Below are 21,955 nucleotides of genomic sequence, written 5' to 3'. Positions count from 1 at the left end.
GGATATATAAAGAACTCAAAAAGCTTAACACCAGAAAAATCCAAATAACCCAATCAATAAATGGGCTAAGTCACATCTGTATTCTTTTAAAGAACAATTCTTCTGTATAATTGTAAATGAGTGTTATCACAAACTTGAAAAAGAATGATAAAGTCAAACTTTTGATAATATACATAAAAAAGTCTTCCCACTATTAAATTATTTTCCCCTCAGATATTTAATTAACCATGAAGACAAACATTGTCAACACATGGCATTCCTTTGTGAATATTCCCAACGTGATTGTTCCAGATATTGAAAAGGAAATAAGAAGGATGGAAAATGGAGCATGCAGGTAAATCTGTACTTTTTCTTACGTATTTCTCATAGCAGCCATTGTTCTTTGATTTACCTAGGTTAAATTTCAATTTAACTTTATAAGTCATAACCTTATATTTTATAATATAATTTTGTTAATTTATGTATACTTTGAAACAGTATAACTTGTGTAGCCAATGAACACAGATAATATTGTGATAAATTTTTCAAAAGCACACCAAATATTTCTTTAGTCATTGACAGGTACTTTCCTCATGAAATACTTCAAATTTAAACTGATGACATTGCCATAGATGAATGTGAAAAAGTACATAGAGTAGAAATGTTACTAATATGATTTAAAAGTATAAAGTGGTCACCCTATAAACTAACAGAAGGTGTGTGTAAATGTGGTTGAATTTTTTGTGTGTATGGAAAGAAGGGAATATTAAGAGAGTTCATACAACTATATAATAAGATTTAAAACTCAGATATCTCACTTTCTGTTTGATAAATATTAACATCAACCAATGCATTGAATGAGAATGTGGAAGTCCTAGTAAAGAGTTTCTTAATTAAATGAGTTTTACTGTATTATACATATGCTCTATAGAATACTGTGTATTCTGGACAGTTTTCAGCCCAATCTAATTTAAAATTGTGTTAGTTTGAGAGGGAAAGAAAGAAGTGAGGCATGTGTCCCTCTTATGAGAAATGTTGTTCCTCCTCCATGGTTGAAAACTAATTGAATACATCTTTGCCTCCTGTTGAACTGTAGCTCCTTTTCTGACAATGATGACAGTGCCTCTATATCTGAAGAATCAGAGAATGAGAGATTCCAGGCAAGAGGCTCCTTTAAAAACAACTCATGCAGAATGGGAGAATCATCACAGAGGTGAGCAGTAGATCCGGTCCCTGAGGACATGGTTTTAACTGTTATTTGGACAAGAAGTCTTCTACTCCATTCAAAGATTGGGCTGGGCAAACATTCCTGTGTCCAGATACTATACAGGATCTCAGGAGTAACTTGCTTCTTCAGTTCCAATCCTTGCCCTCTATGGGAAAACTGCCACTGCCTGCACATTGGATTCCAAGTCACACAAGCACACTTGGTCATTTCCCCTGAGACTCTTGTCAATTTTTAAGAAACATCATGTCCTAATTCTCTTTGGTTTTCTGAAGGGAAGACGGACAATTTTTCAGGGTTCTGAAGCAATTTTACATAAGAAGGTTGGCTGTCACTCTTTCACCTGTTCTATGCCATTTGACTCTACTTCCAGGAAACATTGCAGAGGAGTGAACAGCTAGAAGAGAAGAGCTACACTTCCTTAGTAGGAAGTAAGACAGTCATGGTGCAACATGGGGCTGTGAGAGTGTGGAAGGAGGCATTGCTGTGAATCAGGGGTTCCCACTCTAGGAAAATTATGTACTTTTACTTTGCTTTTTTCCTTCCCACAGTTTTCCCACTGTTTTTGTTTTCTCCTTTTCCTATCTTCCCTGACCTATCTTAAATCATTTGTTAGGAGTTAGTGACATAAAACTTGTTTCACTTGAAGGCCAAGGAAGATGTTAATTCTTGATATAAACATTTACCAACAGTCATCAACTAAACACTCTTGTTCGAAACACTGGTATTTGGGAAACATGTGCTTCACAGAGGCTCTATATTTTCAAAAATCATCTAGGAAATCTTTAATAGTGAGTAGAAACTGAAAAGTATTTGTGCTTTAAACCCTTTTGCTTACAGTGGAAATTATACAGGTGGCAATCATGATTTCACGGTATATTTTGTTTCCCAGGGAGCAATACCTGCCTGGTGCCATGGCACTTTTCAATGTCAACAACAGCAGCAATAAGGAACAGTAAGTAATTTACAATAGAAAAATCAAAGTTTGTCTTAAAGAAAAACAGTAAATCTGATATTTAGTATATCTAAATCTGATACAGAGCAAATCAGGCAAATCATCTAATAGAATAACAGTGATGGTATTCTATTATTTGGGTTTTTGTTGTTATTTATTTCATATTAAAAGTAGTATTTATTTATTTATTCATTTATTTGAATGTCTGTAGAAAACCTTCTTCTACCATATGCATTCAAATGCTCTCCCTGGTGGGTAGAGTGGCTGACAAAAGGACATGAAACCTGATTAATTCTTTCCAGTCTGAACCAATGTATCTTACTTAGGTCAAGTTCCTTATGAGATGATCTAGATGGAGGTTTGTGTGCAGATGTTTATTAGGAATTCTTTGGGGGACAATATCTGGAAGGGAGTTGGGGGGTAGAATTGGGCAGAGGAAGAAGCTGAATTTCAGAGAATAGTTAATATACGATGTGATCCTATGAGGAGCTTTGGATCATGGATGGCCTTTCGGAGTTGTCCCATGTTTAGATTAAAGGACTGTGCCTTTTACCCATGTACAGTCATTGGATAAGGGCTGGCCCTAGGAAGTGGGGGCATAACATTGAGCATAATGGTTTTCCTTCAGCCAAAGTCAACTAAGGGATAGGAAAAACTGTCAACTATTAGCAACCAATAGTCTTGGCAGGCAAAGAATGAATACCTGAAATCTGTGAACCACGGCATCCATCCAGCCCCCCTGTGCATGGCTCAGATTCATTTTTCTTTGTGTAGAAAATTTACTCATTTGGGCATATCTCTTCCAGGATTCTAGTTGTTCTTTTTTCCTGGGGAAGCTGATAAGAGGAAGGTTAATGGGATACCTTAAGGTCCTTGGCAACTGCAGCTGGTTTTGAAGATTCGACTAAAATTCCCCATCCCCTCCAACTCATTCTAGGGTCCTTTCTGCCCTCATCAGAACCTCTGTTGCCATACATGAATTACCTGGTGAAATAATATAGACACAGATCCTTGAAGGATTTGAGCTACTGGGCATGGTGCCCTTCTTGGGTCATGGCTACTATACTCGTCCACTTACTACCAAATCTGGAGAATGTTTAAAGATACCACAGTGGATCACTTGAGTGCCACATATATTTTCCATTCCTTCACTGTATACCAGCAGCACTATCTACTTCTGATGATCAAGGTCAATGACTCAGCATTGCCTATTGGATTCTTGGCATAAGGGATCCAAAGTGGCTGAGAATAGTGATAGTGTGATGTTTAATGGAACTTCAATCATATAGCCTGGGAGAGGCATGACACCTGCCCCCTCTCCCCAAGAAACCAGGACCTCTACACTCACAGAGCCTAAAGTTGCAGGAATGGAAAGTATGTTGTCTCTCGGTTAGTCACCCTTACTTAGACTCCTTGGTTCCTAGACCCATGCATTCTATATAGCATAGGCCATCATCTAATGACCATGGATCCTTCATCTATATAGTATCATGGAGAGTGCCACCTCATCTTCCTGGGGTTTGAACTCTAAGATGCCATTTCAGCTTTGCCTCTAAAAGGCCACTTCAAACCTCTATCACATCATCAGCTTCTGAGTGGGGCAGCATATGATAGGACTACTGAATCCATACTCAGAGTTCAATGCCACATTTCCTTTGCTGTAAAGAAGATCCTCTGATCCAAAATAATGTTATGCAGTATTGTCAGAGCTGCCACATAGGACCTGAGTGCCCCCTAGCTCTGAGCGATGGAAATGTGGAGACTGGCTTCCCTGACCAGGAAGCAGGTGGATCCCCATCCTCACTGAGCAGAGGAGCAAAGCTTTGGGAGTGGGCGTTACCCAATGGAGTGGGCTGCCTTCTTGTTCTTTGTAATATTACCCCTGACCTTTTTTGGAAAGAACATTCCATGGAACCTCTCTTTGTGTGTTCCCTCTACCTAAGAATAAAGAATTCAGGTGGTGTTCTATCTTTTCAATAGACCCCTAAGGTCGAGAAAAAGGCCAAATAAAAAGGTATTTTCTGTCTGTAATTATTTTGTGCCAACCCAAATTCACCTGGAGTAATCCTGACTGATTAGTTTTGTGTCGAGGCACCATATTCTATTTAAGTGGATCATAGCTTTTTTTTTTTTGTACTGAGGATTCAATCCAGGGCAACTTAACCACTGAGCCACATTCCCAGATTATCACCCCCCCCCCATTTAAATATATTTTATTTAGAGAAGGGATCTCACTAAATTGCTTAGGGTCTTGCTAAGTTGCTGAGGCTGACTTTGAACTCATGATTAAGCTGTTAAAATAATGACACTGGTTAAAGCTTGTGATAAACAAAACAAAACAAACAAACCAAAAATAAAATTTTTATTTAAAAATATAATAAAATAAAACAAAACAAAATAAAATTATATATATATATATATATATATATATATATATATATATATATATATATATAAATTATATCTATATATTTGGTGTCCCTTCATAGTGGCAAGGGTCCACTGTAGTTATCTTGAAGAGTGCTATATTAGAATCATAGCACTGGCCTCTGTAACTGGCAGGTTGAATATTCAACCTTGGTGAGTGGGAAGCCACATGCTGGACCTATCTCTGCCACCATTGTGGCTCCATTTATATCCACATTCTGCCAGCATTGAAAATGCTGATGCAAGAGGTTGACTTTATCAACTGGCTGAGTCAGTCTGTCTACTTGTTTGTTTTGTACCTTTTCTGTGGTACCTGCTACTTGATGGACATTAAAAAGGGATACAAAGATTTTCAGTCGGCCACTGCGCACGGGGGTTGCTGAAGTGCTGAGCGTGGTGCTCAGAGCAGCGGCTTTAATCGAGATTTCGCACAGCGTGTAAGAACCCCTTTCACCGTTAATCTGTAGCGGACCACTTTGCCAAGCAGCAGGAAGAACAAAGAGATCGAAAAAGAGACGCTTGGCTCCCGGACGCTTTGCCGCCCAAAGCCGCGGGCGCTTTGCTCCCATCTGCTTCCTCTTTCGCTTCGCTCTGGGCAGAAAAGGTGAATCAGCAGTTGATTGTAAATACCCTAGGCAAAGAAAGCTCAGTGCGCCCTGCCCTTTTTTTTTTTTTTTAATATTTTTTATACAGGGAGAGTTTGTGGATTGGGATCGTTGGCTGGGCTGTGGTTTCTGTGCCGAAAATCCACTCCGCGGGAGCCGCCATTTGCTTTCTGCCGGCTGTCTTGATGGCTATGGCTACATTGTCCGGCAGCTACACCTAGAGGTTGGAGCTGGGCTGCGTGCTGAGCCCTGTCCTCCAAAGGCTGGACCGCAGCCTTGAGCGCCTGGGTCGCCTGTTCACCGCTGCACCCTCGGGCAGAGCCTGCTCTGGGGTCGTTCTGCATGCCCCTGCGAGGGGACCCGTGCTTCAGAGGAAGGAGCTGGAGAGCCGCGGCGCCGCCGCTTGGGCCCTGGGGGCTGGGCACCGGTTCTTTGGCGCAGCTACGGTCAAGGAGGAGAGCGGCGCCCCTGAGCGTGGCCCCGGGGAAGAGGCGACGGCGGCAGGGTTTAATTTCTAGAAATCTGGACTGGAAACAGAAGCAGCAGTTTGTATAATCCCAAGAACTTGCTTATGCCAGGAAGCTGTAAGGGCAACATGAATATCATTGAGGACATCTAACATGGCAGCGGGCGGGGAGAGATCAAGTCTCTGACCTCTTCAATTGCGCGGGCATAGGGAGCTGTAAACTGTATAAATGCTGTTTGCCCAGGATCACTAGGCAATGCTGAGCTGACATGGATCTGGGGTGTACAGTCTGGGCCCCTCAGAACACACACACCGAGCCCGGATCGGCTGCATCCAAGCTCCAGTTCGCCTGCTTCTCGTGACTCAGCACTAACAATCCCGCTGAAATAACTGGTTGGCCCTTAGGAACTTTCAGAGGTAAAAACCAACGGAGCCTTCATAGGCAGTGGCCACAGGATTGAAACGGGGATTGGGAGAGACAGTCAGGACCCACCCATTGCACTGGTCACCCGGCAAAGGGAACGAACGGTCACCATTTACATGTGATACCACCTTGGCAGAGAACTGACATCACGGGCGGAGGAGATAACTGCATTGAAACCAGCGCAACAGGGCTCCCAGGAGCAGCAGACATGGCGTGTAGCCAGTATTGTGGTGAGCTTCACAGGTGAGCACGGCCTGGCTTGAGGAAACACAAGAGAAGGCCCTAGGCACTCAGGATTGGAGACCTGCCCAGTCTGTGAGGAAGAGCTGCTACACAGTGATTGGTTCCCACTTAGTGAGAGGAGAAGCTTGACCCAGTGGGCACAGCTCCACCTACTGGAAGAGAAATTAATCGAACTCTATGACTGCATTTATTATTATTATTATTATCATTTTTTTCTTTTTCTTTTTTTTCTTTTTTTCTTTTATTTTCAATTTTTTATTGTTGTTCTTTAACTTTTTTTAATGTTTCTAATTTTTTATTATTATGATGATTTTTTTAATTTTAATTTTCATTATTTTTATTATCATTATTATTTTTGTAAAAAAAATTTTTTTCTTTTCTTTCTTTCTTTATTTTCTAACTTCTTTGTGTGTGTTTTGTTTTTGTTTCTTTTGTCTTTTCATTTCTTTTCAATTTTCTTATTCCCCCTTCCTTGAATTCTACCTGCCTACTCTCATTCTCTTTAGTGACTTCTTCCCTTCCCTTCTAATATCTTTCCTCCCAAGCATCAAATAAATTTATAAGAGTAAACAGTAACTCAGCAGTCAAGCAGAACAAGAAGTAACATGAGCAGCATAAAAAAGCAAGGAAGAAAAGGGGTACAAACAATGAAGGACAGCCTAAATATTCAGGAGGACCTAGAGTCAGCAGAAAAATGGTCATATAAAGAACTCAAGGAATACCTTAGACAGATGGAATGGAACCTTAAAGAGGATACGAGACAGCAAATCCAAACAGTGAAAGAACACTTTGAAAATCAATTACATAAACAGATAAAAGAAGAAGTTAAGCATCTTTATCAGGAGATAGAGATTATAAAAAAAAATCAAACAATAATTCTAGAAATGAAGGAAACGATAAACCAAATTAAAAACTCAATTGAGAGTATCACTAACAGAGTGGAGCAAGTAGAAGCCAGACCGTCAGATAATGAAGACAAAATATATCATCTTGAAAAAAGCCTAGCCAACTCAGAAAGGCTGGTTAAAAATCATGAGAGAAACATCCAAGAGATATGGGATAACATAAAAAAACCAAACCTACGAGTAATCGGGATAGAAGAAGGTACAGAGATTCAAACCAAGGGAATGAGTAGCCTGCTGAATGAAATAATTACAGAAAACTTTCCAGAAATAAAAAAGGGAACGGATATACAAATTTTAGATGCATACAGGACACCGAGCACACAAAATCACAGTAGACCAACACCAAGACACATTGTTATGAAGATATACAATATACAGAACAAAGAGAAAATATTAAAAGCTACAAGAGAAAGGAGGCAGATTACATTCAGGGGTAAACCAATAAGGTTAACAACGGATTTTTCATCACAGATGCTGAAAGCGAGAAGATCCTGGAACAACGTATTTCAAACACTGAAAGACAATGGATGCCAACCAAGAATTCTGTATCCAGCAAAATTAAGCTTCAGGTACAACAACGAAATAAAAATCTTTCATGACAAACAAAAGCTAAAAGAATTTGCAGCCAGAAAACCAGCATTGCAAAGCATCTTGAGCAAAACACTACACGAGGAAGAAATGAAAAACAATAACCAAAACCATCAGTGGGAAGTGCCTCTATAAAAACAGAGGGCGGGGGGAAAGCTAACCATGGAGAAACAAACTAAATTAAATAAAAAAAAAGAAGATAAATAATCAAACATGGCTGGAAGTACAAACCATATATCAATAGAAACTCTAAACGTTAATGGCTTAAACTCTCCAATAAAGCGACATAGGCTGGTAACATGGATTAAAAAAACAAATCCAACAATATGCTGCCTCCAGGAGACACATCTGATTGCAAAAGACATACACAGGCTGAAGGTGAAAGGTTGGGAAAAAATATACCACGCACACGGTCCTCGTAAGCAAGCAGGGGTGGCCATCCTCATATCGAATAAAATCGACTTCAAGACTAAGTTAATCAAAAGGGATAAGGAAGGACATTATATACTGTTAAAAGGAACCATTCACCAACAAGACATAACAATTATCAATATTTATGCACCAAATAATGGTGCTGCGACATTCATAAAACAAATTCTCCTCAAGTTCAAGAATCAAATAGACCACAACACAATAATTATGGGTGACTTCAACACACCTCTCTCACCATTTGACAGATCCTCCAAACAAAAGTTGAATAAAGAAACTATAGAACTCAATATCACAATCAACAACCTAGACTTAACTGACATATATAGAATATATCAACCATCATCAAGTGGATATACTTTTTTCTCAGCAGCACATGGATCCTTCTCAAAAATAGACCATATATTATGCCATAGGGCAACCCTCAGTAAATATACAGGGGTGGAGATATTACCATGCATTTTATCTGATCATAATGGAATGAAACTGGAAATCAATGATAAAAGAAGGAAGGAAAAATCCTACATCACATGGAAAATGAACAATATGTTACTGAATGATCAATGGGTTACAGAAGACATAAAGGAGGAAATCAAAAAATTCTTAGAGATAAATGAAAATACAGACACAACATATCGGAATCTATGGGACACAATGAAAGCAGTTTTAAGAGGGAAATTCATCGCTTGGAGGTCATCCCTCAAAAAAAGGAAAAACCAACAAATAAATGATCTCACACTTCATCTCAAAGCCCTAGAAAAGGAAGAGCAAAACAACAGCAAATGTAGCAGAAGGCAAGAAATAATTAAAATCAGAGCGGAAATCAACGAAATTGAAACAAAAGAAACTATTGAAAAAATTAACAAAACTAAAAGTTGGTTCTTTGAAAAAATAAATAAGATCGACAGACCCTTAGCCATGCTAACAAAGAGAAGAAGAGAGAGAACTCAAATTACTAACATACGGGATGAAAAAGGCAATATCACAACAGACGCTACAGAAATACAGAAGACAATTAGAAATTATTTTGAAAACCTATATTCCAATAAAATAGAAGATAGTGAAGACATCGATAAATTCCTTAAGTCATATGATTTGCCCAGACTGAATCAGGAGGATACTCACAACTTAAACAGACCAATATCAATAGATGAAATAGAAGAAGCAATCAAAAGACTTCCAACCAAGAAAAGCCCAGGACCGGATGGGTATACAGTGGAGTTTTACAAAACCTTTAAGGAAGAATTAATACCAATACTTTTCAAGCTATTTCAGGAAATAGAAAAAGAGGGAGCTCTGCCAAATTCATTCTATGAGGCCAACATCACCCTGATTCCGAAACCAGACAAAGACACCTCAAAGAAAGAAAACTACAGACCAATATCTCTGATGAACCTAGATGCAAAAATCCTCAATAAAATTCTGGCGAATCGGATACAAAGGCACATCAAAAAAATTGTGCACCATGATCAAGTAGGATTCATCCCTGGGATGCAAGGATGGTTCAATATACGGAAATCAATAAATGTTATTCATCACATCAATAGACTTAAAGATAAGAACCATATGATCATCTCAATAGACACAGAAAAAGCATTCGACAAAGTACAGCATCCCTTTATGTTCAAAACATTAGAAAAACTAGGAATAACAGGAACTTACCTCGACATAGTAAAAGCTATATATGCTAAGCCTCAGGCTAGCATCATTCTCAATGGAGAAAAATTGAAGGCATTCCCCCTAAAATCTGGAACAAGACAGGGATGCCCTCTATCACCACTTCTATTCAATATAGTTCTCGAAACACTGGCCAGAGCAATTAGACAGACGAAAGAAGTTAAAGGCATAAAAATAGGAAAGGAAGAACTTAAATTATCACTATTTGCAGATGACATGATTCTATACCTAGAAGACCCAAAAGGGTCTACAAAAAAACTACTAGAACTAATAAATGAATTCAGCAAAGTGGCAGGATATAAAATCAACACGCATAAATCAAAGGCATTTCTGTATATCAGCGACAAAACTTCTGAAACAGAAATGAGGAAAAACACTCCATTCACAATATCCTCAAAAAAAAATAAAATACTTGGGAATCAACCTAACAAAAGAGGTGAAGAACTTATACAATGAAAACTACAAAACCCTAAAAAGAGAAGTAGAAGAAGATCTTAGAAGATGGAAAAATATACCCTGTTCATGGATAGGCAGAACTAACATCATCAAAATGGCGATATTACCAAAAGTTCTCTATAGGTTTAATGCAATGCAAATCAAAATCCCAATGGCATTTTTTGTAGAAATAGATAAAGCAATCATGAAATTCATATGGAAAAATAAAAGACCAAGAATAGCAAAAGCAATTCTAAGCAGGAAGTGTGAATCAGGTGGTATAGCCATACCGGATTTAAAACTATATTACAGAGCAATAGTAACAAAAACAGCATGGTACTGGTACCAAAACAGGCGGGTGGACCAATGGTACAGAATAGAGGACACAGAGACTAATCCACAAAGCTACAGCTATCTTATATTTGATAAAGGAGCTAAAAGCATGCAATGGAGGAAGGATAGCATCTTCAACAAATGGTGTTGGGAAAACTGGAAATCCATATGCAACAAAATGAAACTGAATCCCTTTCTCTCGCCATGCACAAAAGTTAACTCAAAGTGGATCAAGGACCTAGATATCAAATCAGAGACTCTACGTCTGATAGAAGAAAAAGTTGGCTCCGATCTACATATTGTGGAGTCGGGCTCCAAATTCCTTAATAGGACACCCATAGCACAAAAGTTAATAACAAGAATCAACAAATGGGACCTACTTAAACTGAAAAGTTTTTTCTCAGCAAGAGAAACAATAAGAGAGGTAAATAGGGAGCCTACATCATGGGAACAAATTTTTACTCCTCACACTTCAGATAGAGCCCTAATATCCAGAGTATACAAAGAACTCAAAAAATTAAACAATAAGAAAACAAATAACCCAATCAACAAATGGGCCAAGGACCTGAACAGACACTTCTCAGAGGAGGACATACAATCAATCAACAAGTACATGAAAAAATGCTCACCATCACTAGCAGTCAGAGAAATGCAAATCAAAACCACCCTAAGATACCATCTCACTCCAGTAAGATTGGCAGCCATTATGAAGTCAAACAACAAGTGCTGGAGAGGATGTGGGGAAAAGGGTACTCTTGTACATTGCTGGTGGGACTGCAAACTGGTGCGGCCAATTTGGAAAGCAGTATGGAGATTCCTGGGAAAGCTGGGAATGGAACCACCATTTGACCCAGCTATTGCCCTTCTCGGACTATTCCCTGAAGACCTTAAAAGCGCGTACTACAGGGATACTGCTACATCGATGTTCATAGCAGTACAATTCACAATCGCTAGACTGTGGAACCAACCCAGATGCCCTTCAATAGATGAATGGATAAAAAAAAATGTGGCATTTATACACAATGGAGTATTATACAGCACTAAAAAATGACAAAATCATGGAATTTGCAGGGAAATGGATGGCACTAGAGCAGATTATGCTTAGTGAAGCTAGCCAATCCCTAATAAACAAATACCAAATGTCTTCTTTGATATAATGAGAGCAACTAAGAACAAAGCAGGGAGGAAGAGCAGGAAGAAAAGATTAACATTAAACAGATACATGAGGTGGGAGGGAAAGGGAGAGAAAAGGGAAATTGCATGGTAATGGAGGGAGATCCTCATTGTTATACAAAATTACATATAAGAGGTTGTGAGGGGAATGGGAAAATAAATAAGGAGAGAAATGAATTACAGTAGATGGGGTAGAGAGAGAAGATGGGAGGGAAGGACAGGGGAGATAGTAGAGGATAGGAAAGGTAGCAGAATACAACAGTTACTAATAGGGCATTATGTAAAAATGTAGATGTGTAACTGATGTGATTCTTCAATCTGTATTTGGGGTAAAATTGGGAGTTCAAAACCCACCTGAATCAAATGTATGAAATATGATATGTCAAGAGCTTTGTAATGTTTTGAACAACCAATAAAAAAATAAAAAAAAAAAAAAGATTTTCAGTCTTGGTGCATGTGTTCATAAATCTATTCATTCTGTTTCTTCTCCAGAACTATTTTTCTTGATCTTTCAATCTTTTTTCATCTAAGTACTTGACCAACCAGTCAAGGCATTTGTGACTGCCCATAAATCCTCACATATTCTTAAGCTAAATCATTTTTTTCCATACAAAAGTGAATGACCCATACAAGCAAAGAAATGAAAAATTGTGCCCCATTTGTGTACTATAAATCGAAATGCATTCTGCTGTCATGTATAACACATTAGGACAAATTAATTAATTAATTTTAAAAAGCAGCCGGGTGCTGTGGCACATGCCTGTAATCCCCGCAGCTCAGGAGGCTGAGGCAAGAGGATCGAGAGTTCAAAGCCAGCCTCAGAAACAGCGAGGCACTAAGCAACTCAGTGAGACCCTGTCTCTAAATAAAATACAAAATAGGGCTGGGGATGTGGCTCAGTGGTCTAGTGAAACTGAGTCCCTGATACCAAAAAAAAAAAAAAGTAAATGACTATATTGTTTGAAGATGTGTCACAGGGGAGATTATTCTTACCACTGTATTTCAAGGCTACCTCTAAGTGAGGTTATAGTATAGATACAGCTTATTTTTATCTTGCATTCATGTGCCAAGTGATCTACCCATCCACCATGCTCCATCAGTTGATCCTAAAGAACTACACATATAGAGCTGGGGATATAGCTTACTGGGTAGAGTGCTTACCTTGCATGCACTAAGGCCCTGGGTTCTAATCCCCAACAAGACCAAAAAAAAAAAAGAACTCTCCATATGGTCCTAGGTGGAAACTTAGAGATAGGAAATGATATAACCATGGTAATTGACGGTGGGCGGGTCAACAAAATCCATGGGTCAATCCTTGGCTTCCCATGGATGTGATCTCTTAAAATCTGCTTGGACAGTTTACCTCTTCCCTCTGTTTCATGCTTAATCTTAGCTACACTACTCAATCATATGATGCCCAATCTTACAACTTGGATGGATTAACACACAGAGCTGTTTTTTTTTTTTTTTTTTTTTTTGGTGGTGCTGGGGATTGAACCCACAGCCTTGTGCATGTGAGGCAAGCACTCTACCAACTGAGCTATATCCCTAGCCCTAAAAAGCTCTTTCTGACTATTCATGAAAAAATTACTTTAGTTATGATTATTTTCTCTAAAGAAAATTTGTGGCATTTTCTTAAAATTCTCTGTGCCTCGGGCTGGGGTCATGGTTCAGTGGTAGAGTGCTCACCTAGTGTGTGTGAGGCATTGTGTTTGATTCTCAGCACCACATATAAATAAATTAATTAAATAAAGGCCCATTGACAACTAAAAAAAATATTTTAAAAAAATTCTCTATGCTTTTATTTAAGGATAAATACAAATTATATCAAGAGGCTTAAATTCTAAATTACTATTTTTAAAATAAATCAATACTTTGGAAGTGTACTCTCTTGGAACTATTGTTTCTTAAGTTGACTTGTTGGAATTTTGCCTTTAATTCCTTCCATTTTCTTTAATTTCCCATATCAATTAACCTGGGAACTTTCGCTTATTTTATTATCTGGGTAAGTGTCCACTTTTTTTTTTTTTTTGATAGAAATCTCCATTAAGAGACTAAATTTCTAGTTTATGAGCACTGGGCCAGGTTTTTAAATGCAAGGCTGAGAATTTTCTTTATAGAAAAGTAAAACAGAATGAAAGTCAGAGTGCAATATGATTATGTGACAGAGGTATTGTTTCTTTTTTAGAGAACCAAAAGAAAAAAATAAAAAGAAAAAAGAAAAGAAGAAGTAAGTGAGACTTTGGCACAAATGTACCCATATTTTTTGGCCCATACATTTTCATTTTTTAATACTACATACTCAACCTTTCAGCAAGTCTGATGATAAAAATAAAAAGGAGCCAGAGAAGAAAAAGAGGAAGGAAAAGAAAAAAGAGAAGAAAAACAAAGAGGATAAAAACAAAGATAAAAAAGAAGAGTAAGTATTTTTAATAGTATTGAAATTAGAAATGAATTTGTTGTGGGTTTTAGATGTAAGAATAATTTCCCATAATATAAAGTAGAAGAAAGTTTATAATAAAGAATCCCTGTGTAAAGAATAAGTGTCTCTAAATATTTAAAAATAAATATTTAAAATTAATTATTATCAAATGTGAATTAAAACTTTTTTCTAAATTCCCTAAAATTAGCAACTATTAGTTTTCTCATCAAGACTTTTTGCAATTATGGATAACTGAAAAAGTCTTCTGCATTGGTGAAGATAAACATCACTGAGAAATACTTAGGTTCGAGGAGAATTGGCTACCTAGAATTTTACATCAAACTGAAATAAGAATTTAATAATTTCATTAGTGCTTTTGAGTAATAAATACTGTATGGTAAATACTCCAAAGTAAAGAATGATTATTGCAAAAGCATGCCTACTTTTGAGAGCAGTACAAAACACAGCCTCTTTCTTGTATTCTTTCTAAAACAAACAGTTGAAAGCTAAAACTTCATAAGGCAAAGGTCAAGTAGCATTTGAAAGCTCTTTTTACTTTCTATTAAAGACAAATTATTTTATGAACTTACTTTGAATTCTTTACCAAACAAAGGTTCTGTCCTGTGACTGTTTAGGATGGGGCTGAGGTTTGTATAAGGAAACAAGTCCTTAAAAATACAGTCTTGTTTAAAAGAGAATAAAATCATGGCATTTGCAGGTAAATGGATGGAGTTGGAGAATATAATCCTAAGTGAAGTTAGCCAATCCCAAAAAACCAAATGCTGAATGTTTTCTCTGATATAAGGAGGCTGATTCATAATGGGGTTGGGGGGAGAGCATGGGTGTATTAGATGAGCTCTAGATAGAGCAAAGGGGAGGGAGGGGAAGGGAGGGGGCATGGGTGTAGGAAAGACAGTGGAATGAAATGGACATCATTACCCTAAGTACATGTATGAAGACATGAAAGGTGTGACTCTACTTTGTGTACAACCAGAGATATGAAAAATTGTGCTCTGTAGGTATAATAGGAACTGTAATGCATTCTGCTGTCATACATAACAAACCAGAATAAAAAAAATATGAGGGCTGGGATTGTGGCTCAGCGGTAGAGCGCTCATCTAGCATTAGTGAGACCCTGGGTTTGATCCTCAGCACCACATAAAAATAAATAAGTTAATTAAAGGTATCATGTCCATCTACAACTAAAAAAATTTAAAAAAAAATACAAGCTTGGACCAGAATATTCAAAAATAGTGTCCATTTCACCATATGTTTCCTTCCTGCCTTCTTCTTGCCCTTTATCACCACTCTTAAAGAATCTTCCTCCATGCTGGTGAATAAGGCCTTTGTATTAGGTTGTGTTAGATTATTCTTTCTTTACAGATGAGAAAGAAGTCAGGAGTCTTTCCTCCCCCCACACAAAGTGTTTCTGATCACTTTGTTACGTGATTGAGAAGGGGTGGCAAATTCACTATTCTTCTACCACCCATAAACTTCCCAACAAGTCTGTGGAACATCTGTGGTTTTCTGTAATCTGTGCTACTCTTCCCTCTTAGGGGATGAGGTATAGAAGTGACTGCAGCATTACAGTAAAACCAGGGCCTTAATAAAATTGAATGTATGGTTTAACATAATACTGGTAGTTTATCTATCCACCCCTCACTAATCAGTTTCTTATGCCTAGTGCACTTACCAAGCTAACCTTCTGACTTCAGGGTAAACTTATTCAGCTTATTCCTATTTCATTAATTGTGGGAGGTAGGCGTGACCACATTAGATATGGTAAATAAAAATGTTCTTGTTTCTTGGTAACCTTCCTCTTTATTTCTACTTGCTGCTAGGGAGAAGAAAGAAGTTGTGATTATTGATCCCTCAGGAAACTCATACTACAACTGGCTGCTTTGCATCTCCTTACCTGTTATGTACAACTGGACGATGCTTATTGCAAGGTGTTCATATTTTTTTTTTTTTTGTGAATCTCAGTCCACTTCTAATGTCCAAGTTTACTGACTAAACAATTTGACCTAGAGCTCTTCAGGACACACCTTCTCTACCACAGGTTATAAAGGGAGTCTGAATTATTCTCAATGTGTTTTCCTGAGATCAGGAGAAGGTGCTTTGGTTCTCAATATACTTGGCCTTCAGTATGGGGATGGCAAGTGGGGGGTACTTTTAAACTTCTGATTGCTCTATCATGTATTTAGAAGATTAGGAGAAATATATATATATGTGTGTGTGTGTGTGCACGCGTGCGTGTGTTTGTGTGTGTGTGTATATATATATATATATATATATATATATATATATATATATATATATATATAAAATATATATAGAGAGAGAGAATGTTGCCAATATTGGAAACATATCAAGAGTCTAGTGTCTTCAGACGATAGATATCTCAGCCATCTACAACCAAGCATGATTTCCTTAAGCATTTTGTATTCAGAGAGAGAATATAAACTGGTGATCACTGTACTTCATCTGATATATCTTGACTTTAACTTGAGCCCATTTATTCTTATTTGATATTTTTACTGACTAGGGTTAATGAGAAGAATGTTGGAGTTCAAAAATATGAGAAAAATATTTGAACTACTCAAGGAAAGATTTGGGAAAGCCATGATTGATCAAATACATTCCAAGAATCCCTCCTAAGTCTTAGCGTATTGTACTTCTCAAAATTATAAATAGACAAATTTTACTTCAGTTAGTTTCCACTTCACTTTATTTATATAAGTTTTTCTTTTACAGAGCATGTTTTGATGAACTTCAATCTGATTACCTAGGATACTGGCTTGTTTTGGATTACATATCAGATATAATCTATCTTATTGATATGTTTGTACGAACAAGGACAGGTAAATATGTTCAGTTTTGGAGATTCTAGAATTTAATGTCTTTTCCTCTATTAAAAGATTTAAAATTTCTCCATCTGAGTATTCTTTAAAATAAATTCACAAAAATCTGTTTTAGAGGAAAAAGCACTTCTCTTGAAAATTACAATTACTCTTAAAAATAAGAGTAATTATGTACTCACTGGCCATCTCAGGCCACTCCAAGTGATTCAGAAAGATGTTAGTTGCTAGGTAACCTTTTGAGCAGGAACTGGTGGTTTTCCTCCATTTTCCTGTTCATTAGGTCTATGCCAGGTGAGAGGACTGGAGAGAACAGAAATATTCTGCCAACTCTTTCTGGGGAAAGGATAATGACTATGTAATTAGGAAATCCCTTGGAAAGGCAGGGGAAACATTGTTTTAACCAGCAGAGCCATATTAGATATTTTGTAGAAAACATGAACTTTGTGATTCATGGTGGGGCATGATTGACCGGGGCAGCTTCTTATTTCACGCGCTCTTGGCGTATAAGTTACAAGTTCCTTGTATTTTACATTGCTCTCCACATGCATGTGTAACTAGTGTATGCAGAGGAGAAGCTTTTGAGAACTATTATAGAATATTGAGGCATTTTCTAAATATCAGTGCCCTGGTGTAATGCTCCAATTATTCTGTCCTTTTTCCATTATAGAAAGAGGAACAAACGTTTTGTCCTAATGTGATGTATTACAGCGCTGAAATTCTGGGTTTAACAAAAACAAGGCCTATGGTAAATAGCATAGAAGGAAAGATCCCAAGTAACTAGGTATGAGGGACAATAATGCCCCGCCCCCATCAAGGGAAAAGATGAGAGATGAAAATGCAGCCTCATAGAGACTTATGCTTCACATGAAAGGGGCAGGGCACACATGCAAAATGGACAGCAGGGCAGATACCCAAGCAGACACTCAAGTTTCCAAGGTAGGCCTAGGATTCTGTCAAGAGAGTGGCATGAGTTATTAGGTGTAGGGCCAGGGTGTTCAAGACACTTTTGAAGATCTGTGTATGTTAGGAAATGTAAACTATTTTTTTCTTACTGTACTCTCAACACAATACACTTGTGTCTACCAAAATGTATGTGGAGAAACTCCACATACCAAGCAATTCTGCAACATCAGTTGGTATTCTTCAATTAAACTCAATTCTGACACTAACTGGAAGTAGTGCAGACCCCATATGTTAGGGGCTCAATCCCACAAGACGCTCCCCAACTTCAGATGACAACTTCAGCTTGTGACCCGTGCTTGTGACCTACCAGCTATAAAATCAGGGTTCCCACAATCCCTTCCTCGGTTTCAATGATTTGTTCATATGGCTCACAGAATTCTGGGAAACACATTTACTAGTTTTTTGTATTAATAAAGGATATAACGAATGATACAGATGAATGGTCAGATGAAGAGATTCATAAGGCGAAGTCTGGAAGTCTAGAAGGGTCCTAAAGCAGGAGCTTTGGTCTCCATGGAATTGGGGCGTGCAACTCTTTCTGCACCATACATGTCTTGGCCAACCTGGAAACTCTCTGAATCCCATAGTTAGATATATTAACTAATATATTGACTAGCACAGTGGCGCACGCCTGTAATCCCAGGGGTTTGGGAGGCAGAGGCAGGAAGATCACGAGTTTAAAGCCAGCCTTAGCAATTTAGTGAGATGCTAAGCAACTCAGTGAGACCCTGTTTCTAAATAAAATACAAAATAGGGCCAGTGATGTGGCTTAGTGGTCGAGTGCCCCTGAGTTCAATCCCCAGTACCCCCTCCCAAAAAATGCCTAATATATTAACTTAATCTCTACCCCTTCTCCCCTTCCTGGAGAAAGTTGAGGCTGAAAGTTCCAAGCTTCTAAACATGGCTTATTCTTTCTGGTGATCAGCCCCCTCTAGGAGTTGCTTTCCTAGAATAAAAGACTCTTATCACCCAGAAAATTCCAAGGGATTAGTATCTCAGTGTTAGGAATTGGGGTCAAAGGTCAAATATCAGAACAAAAGCTGCAACTAGCATTCCTGTTGCTCAGAAAATTATAAGGATTTTAAGAACTCTGTACCAGAAACAAGGACAAAAACCAAATATGTAATTTATTATATCACACTATCAAGAATATAAATGCTTTCTATGAAAGAGATGACTTTACCTGAATACTTGAATGGGGATTCTGAATCCTGAGAGATTTGTGCATATATATACAAATCTCTCACTTTCACACTTACAAAGCTCCACTTTTTATTTCCACAACAGACTATTGTCCACAGGCATGTATTGATTGATACTCAGGTTACATATTACATTAATGAAGGCAATTGGATTGTTGTTTTGACCTTAACAAAGTTGAGAGTTACTTTAGAAAAATTCACAACAGCCTAAAAAAGAAAAAAAAATCAAGTTGATTTTTTTCCTTTTATTTTAGGTTATCTAGAACAAGGATTGCTGGTGAAAGAAAAAGGAAAACTCATAAAGAAATATACATCAGGTTTGCAATTTAAACTTGATGTACTGTCAATGATACCAACTGATCTGATATATTTTAAGTTAGGGTGGAACTATCCCGAAGTTCGATTGAATAAGCTGTTAAGGATCTCTCGTATGTTTGAGTTCTTCCAGAGAACAGAAACAAGGACAAACTATCCAAACGTCTTTAGGATTTCTAACCTCGTTATGTATATCATCATCATTATCCATTGGAATGCATGTGTGTACTACTCTATTTCGAAAGCTATTGGATTTGGTAATGATACATGGGTCTACCCTGATATTAATGATCCTGAATTTGGCCGTTTGTCTAGAAAATATGTATACAGCCTTTACTGGTCTACACTGACTTTGACTACCATTGGTGAAACACCACCTCCTGTGCTGGACTCTGAATATATCTTTGTGGTGGTTGATTTTTTAATTGGAGTTTTAATTTTTGCTACCATTGTTGGTAACATAGGTTCTATGATTTCCAACATGAATGCAGCAAGGGCAGAATTTCAATCAAGAGTTGATGCTGTCAAGCAATACATGAATTTTCGAAATGTAGGCAAAGATATGGAGAAGAGGGTAATTAAATGGTTCGACTACCTGTGGACTAACAAAAAAACAGTTGATGAGAAAGAAGTCTTGAAGTATCTGCCTGATAAACTAAGGGCAGAAATTGCCATCAATGTTCACTTAGACACATTAAGAAAGGTGCGTATTTTTGCTGACTGTGAAGCTGGTTTGTTGGTGGAGTTGGTCTTGAAATTACAACCCCAAGTCTATAGTCCTGGAGACTACATATGCAAAAAAGGGGATATTGGAAGAGAGATGTACATCATCAAGGAAGGTAAACTTGCTGTGGTGGCAGATGATGGAATCACTCAGTTTGTGGTGTTGAGTGATGGCAGCTACTTTGGTGAGATTAGCATTCTTAACATTAAAGGTAGCAAAGCTGGTAATCGAAGAACAGCCAATATCAAAAGTATTGGCTACTCAGACCTGTTCTGTCTGTCAAAAGATGACCTCATGGAAGCTCTAACTGAGTACCCGGATGCCAAAACTATGCTGGAGGAGAAAGGGAAGCAAATCCTAATGAAAGATGGTCTACTGGATGAAAGCATTGCAAATGCTGGTAGTAGTCCTAAAGACCTTGAAGAGAAGGTCACTCGAATGGAGGAGTCAGTAGATCTCCTGCAAACACGGTTTGCCAGGATCCTGGCTGAGTATGAGTCAATGCAACAGAAACTGAAGCAAAGGTTAACCAAGATTGAGAAATTTCTGAAACCAGTCATTGACACAGATTTTTCAGCTCTTGAGGGAGCTGAGGTAGAAAGTGGACCCATAGACTCTACACAGGACTGAAAAACTGATCATTAACAAGAACACACACATCTTGTCATCCTTTTAATCATGTGACCTAAGGCAAATGAAATTTGGAAGAATAGGAAGCCACAGTTGGGAAATTTTTCCATAAGAAAAATTGTGCTTGGGTGCATGACACAAGGCCCTATACTCACTGTAAGGAACTATGATTATGAAATTATCGTATCTCAGGATTTTTCACAGTGTATAATGTGCAAGGACATAAACTGATAAATTTGTCAGTGTCTGTATCTTCTGATTTTTTTTCATATCACTTCCTGTGCTGAACTCTGAGTATGTCTTTGTGGTGGCTAATTTCTTAATTGGAATTTTCATTTTTTGCTCTCATTGTTGGTAACATAGTTTTATGATTTCCAACATGAATGCAGCCTTCTATGTTCCTTTTATGTAATATTATTTATAAAAGTGAATAAGTATCCCTCACTTGCAGGTTATTTGCATTGTTGAGGAATAAAATATATTCAGAGTAACTGGGAGTTACTGTGTGTATCATGTCGGGTATACCATTTTTTAGAAGAATTAGAATGCAATAAAGTAACATGAATTATGAAACTATAGTGAATATGAATTTATTGATAATTTAGTAGGGAGTTTAGGATCTTAACTCTTTTCAAGGTCATTTTAAGGACACTAGCCATTGTGATAGTCTAGAACTCAGGGTAGTAGGGAGAAACTTCTTACAGATAAATCATGAAAAGTCAGATTTCACTATATGAATATATTCATACACACAAATATTGAAATATATAATATTGAAAATCATAAAATGTTATAGAAATTCTTTTTTTAAATATTTATTTTTTAGTTTTAGGTGGACACAATATTTTTATTTTTTATTTTTATGTGGTACTGAGGATAGAACCCAGTGTCTCTTGCATGCTTGGCAAGCACTCTACCCCTGAGCCACAACCTCAGCCCTAGAAATTTTTATAATAAAATGTTTAAATTCTTTG

General features: G+C 37.6%; 1 protein-coding gene across 1 annotated transcript; it reads left to right on the top strand.

Moving 5' to 3' along the window:
• The first annotated feature begins 221 nt into the window (after window positions 1-221).
• Window positions 222-20,981, top strand: Cnga1 (cyclic nucleotide gated channel subunit alpha 1). Its single transcript, XM_046443217.1, has 8 exons — window positions 222-334; window positions 1,076-1,192; window positions 2,097-2,159; window positions 14,053-14,094; window positions 14,179-14,283; window positions 16,128-16,235; window positions 17,041-17,147; window positions 19,567-20,981. The coding sequence occupies exons 1-8, from the start codon at window positions 228-230 to the stop codon at window positions 20,979-20,981; spliced, it is 2,064 nt and encodes a 687-aa protein (XP_046299173.1). The 5' UTR covers window positions 222-227.
• The last annotated feature ends 974 nt before the right edge of the window (window positions 20,982-21,955 follow it).

This window comes from Marmota monax, unplaced genomic scaffold, assembly GCF_021218885.2.
Source record: "Marmota monax isolate L192 unplaced genomic scaffold, Marmota_monax_Labrador192_F-V1.1 WCK01_AAM20220418_F8-fsc00025, whole genome shotgun sequence".
In the NCBI taxonomy this organism is placed as follows: Eukaryota; Metazoa; Chordata; class Mammalia; order Rodentia; family Sciuridae; genus Marmota; species Marmota monax.
Note: the sequence above shows the minus strand (reverse complement) of the source record. Positions and strands in the feature narration are given on the sequence as shown.

Excerpts from the sequence above, each read along its gene's own strand:
- Cnga1 (XM_046443217.1), top strand. The coding sequence starts at position 228 with ATGAAGACAAACATTGTCAACACATGGCATTCCTTTGTGAATATTCCC. Across the intron at positions 335-1,075 it reads ATGGAAAATGGAGCATGCAG|CTCCTTTTCTGACAATGATG; the intron begins GTAAATCTGTAC and ends GTTGAACTGTAG. Across the intron at positions 16,236-17,040 it reads TGGACGATGCTTATTGCAAG|AGCATGTTTTGATGAACTTC; the intron begins GTGTTCATATTT and ends TTTCTTTTACAG.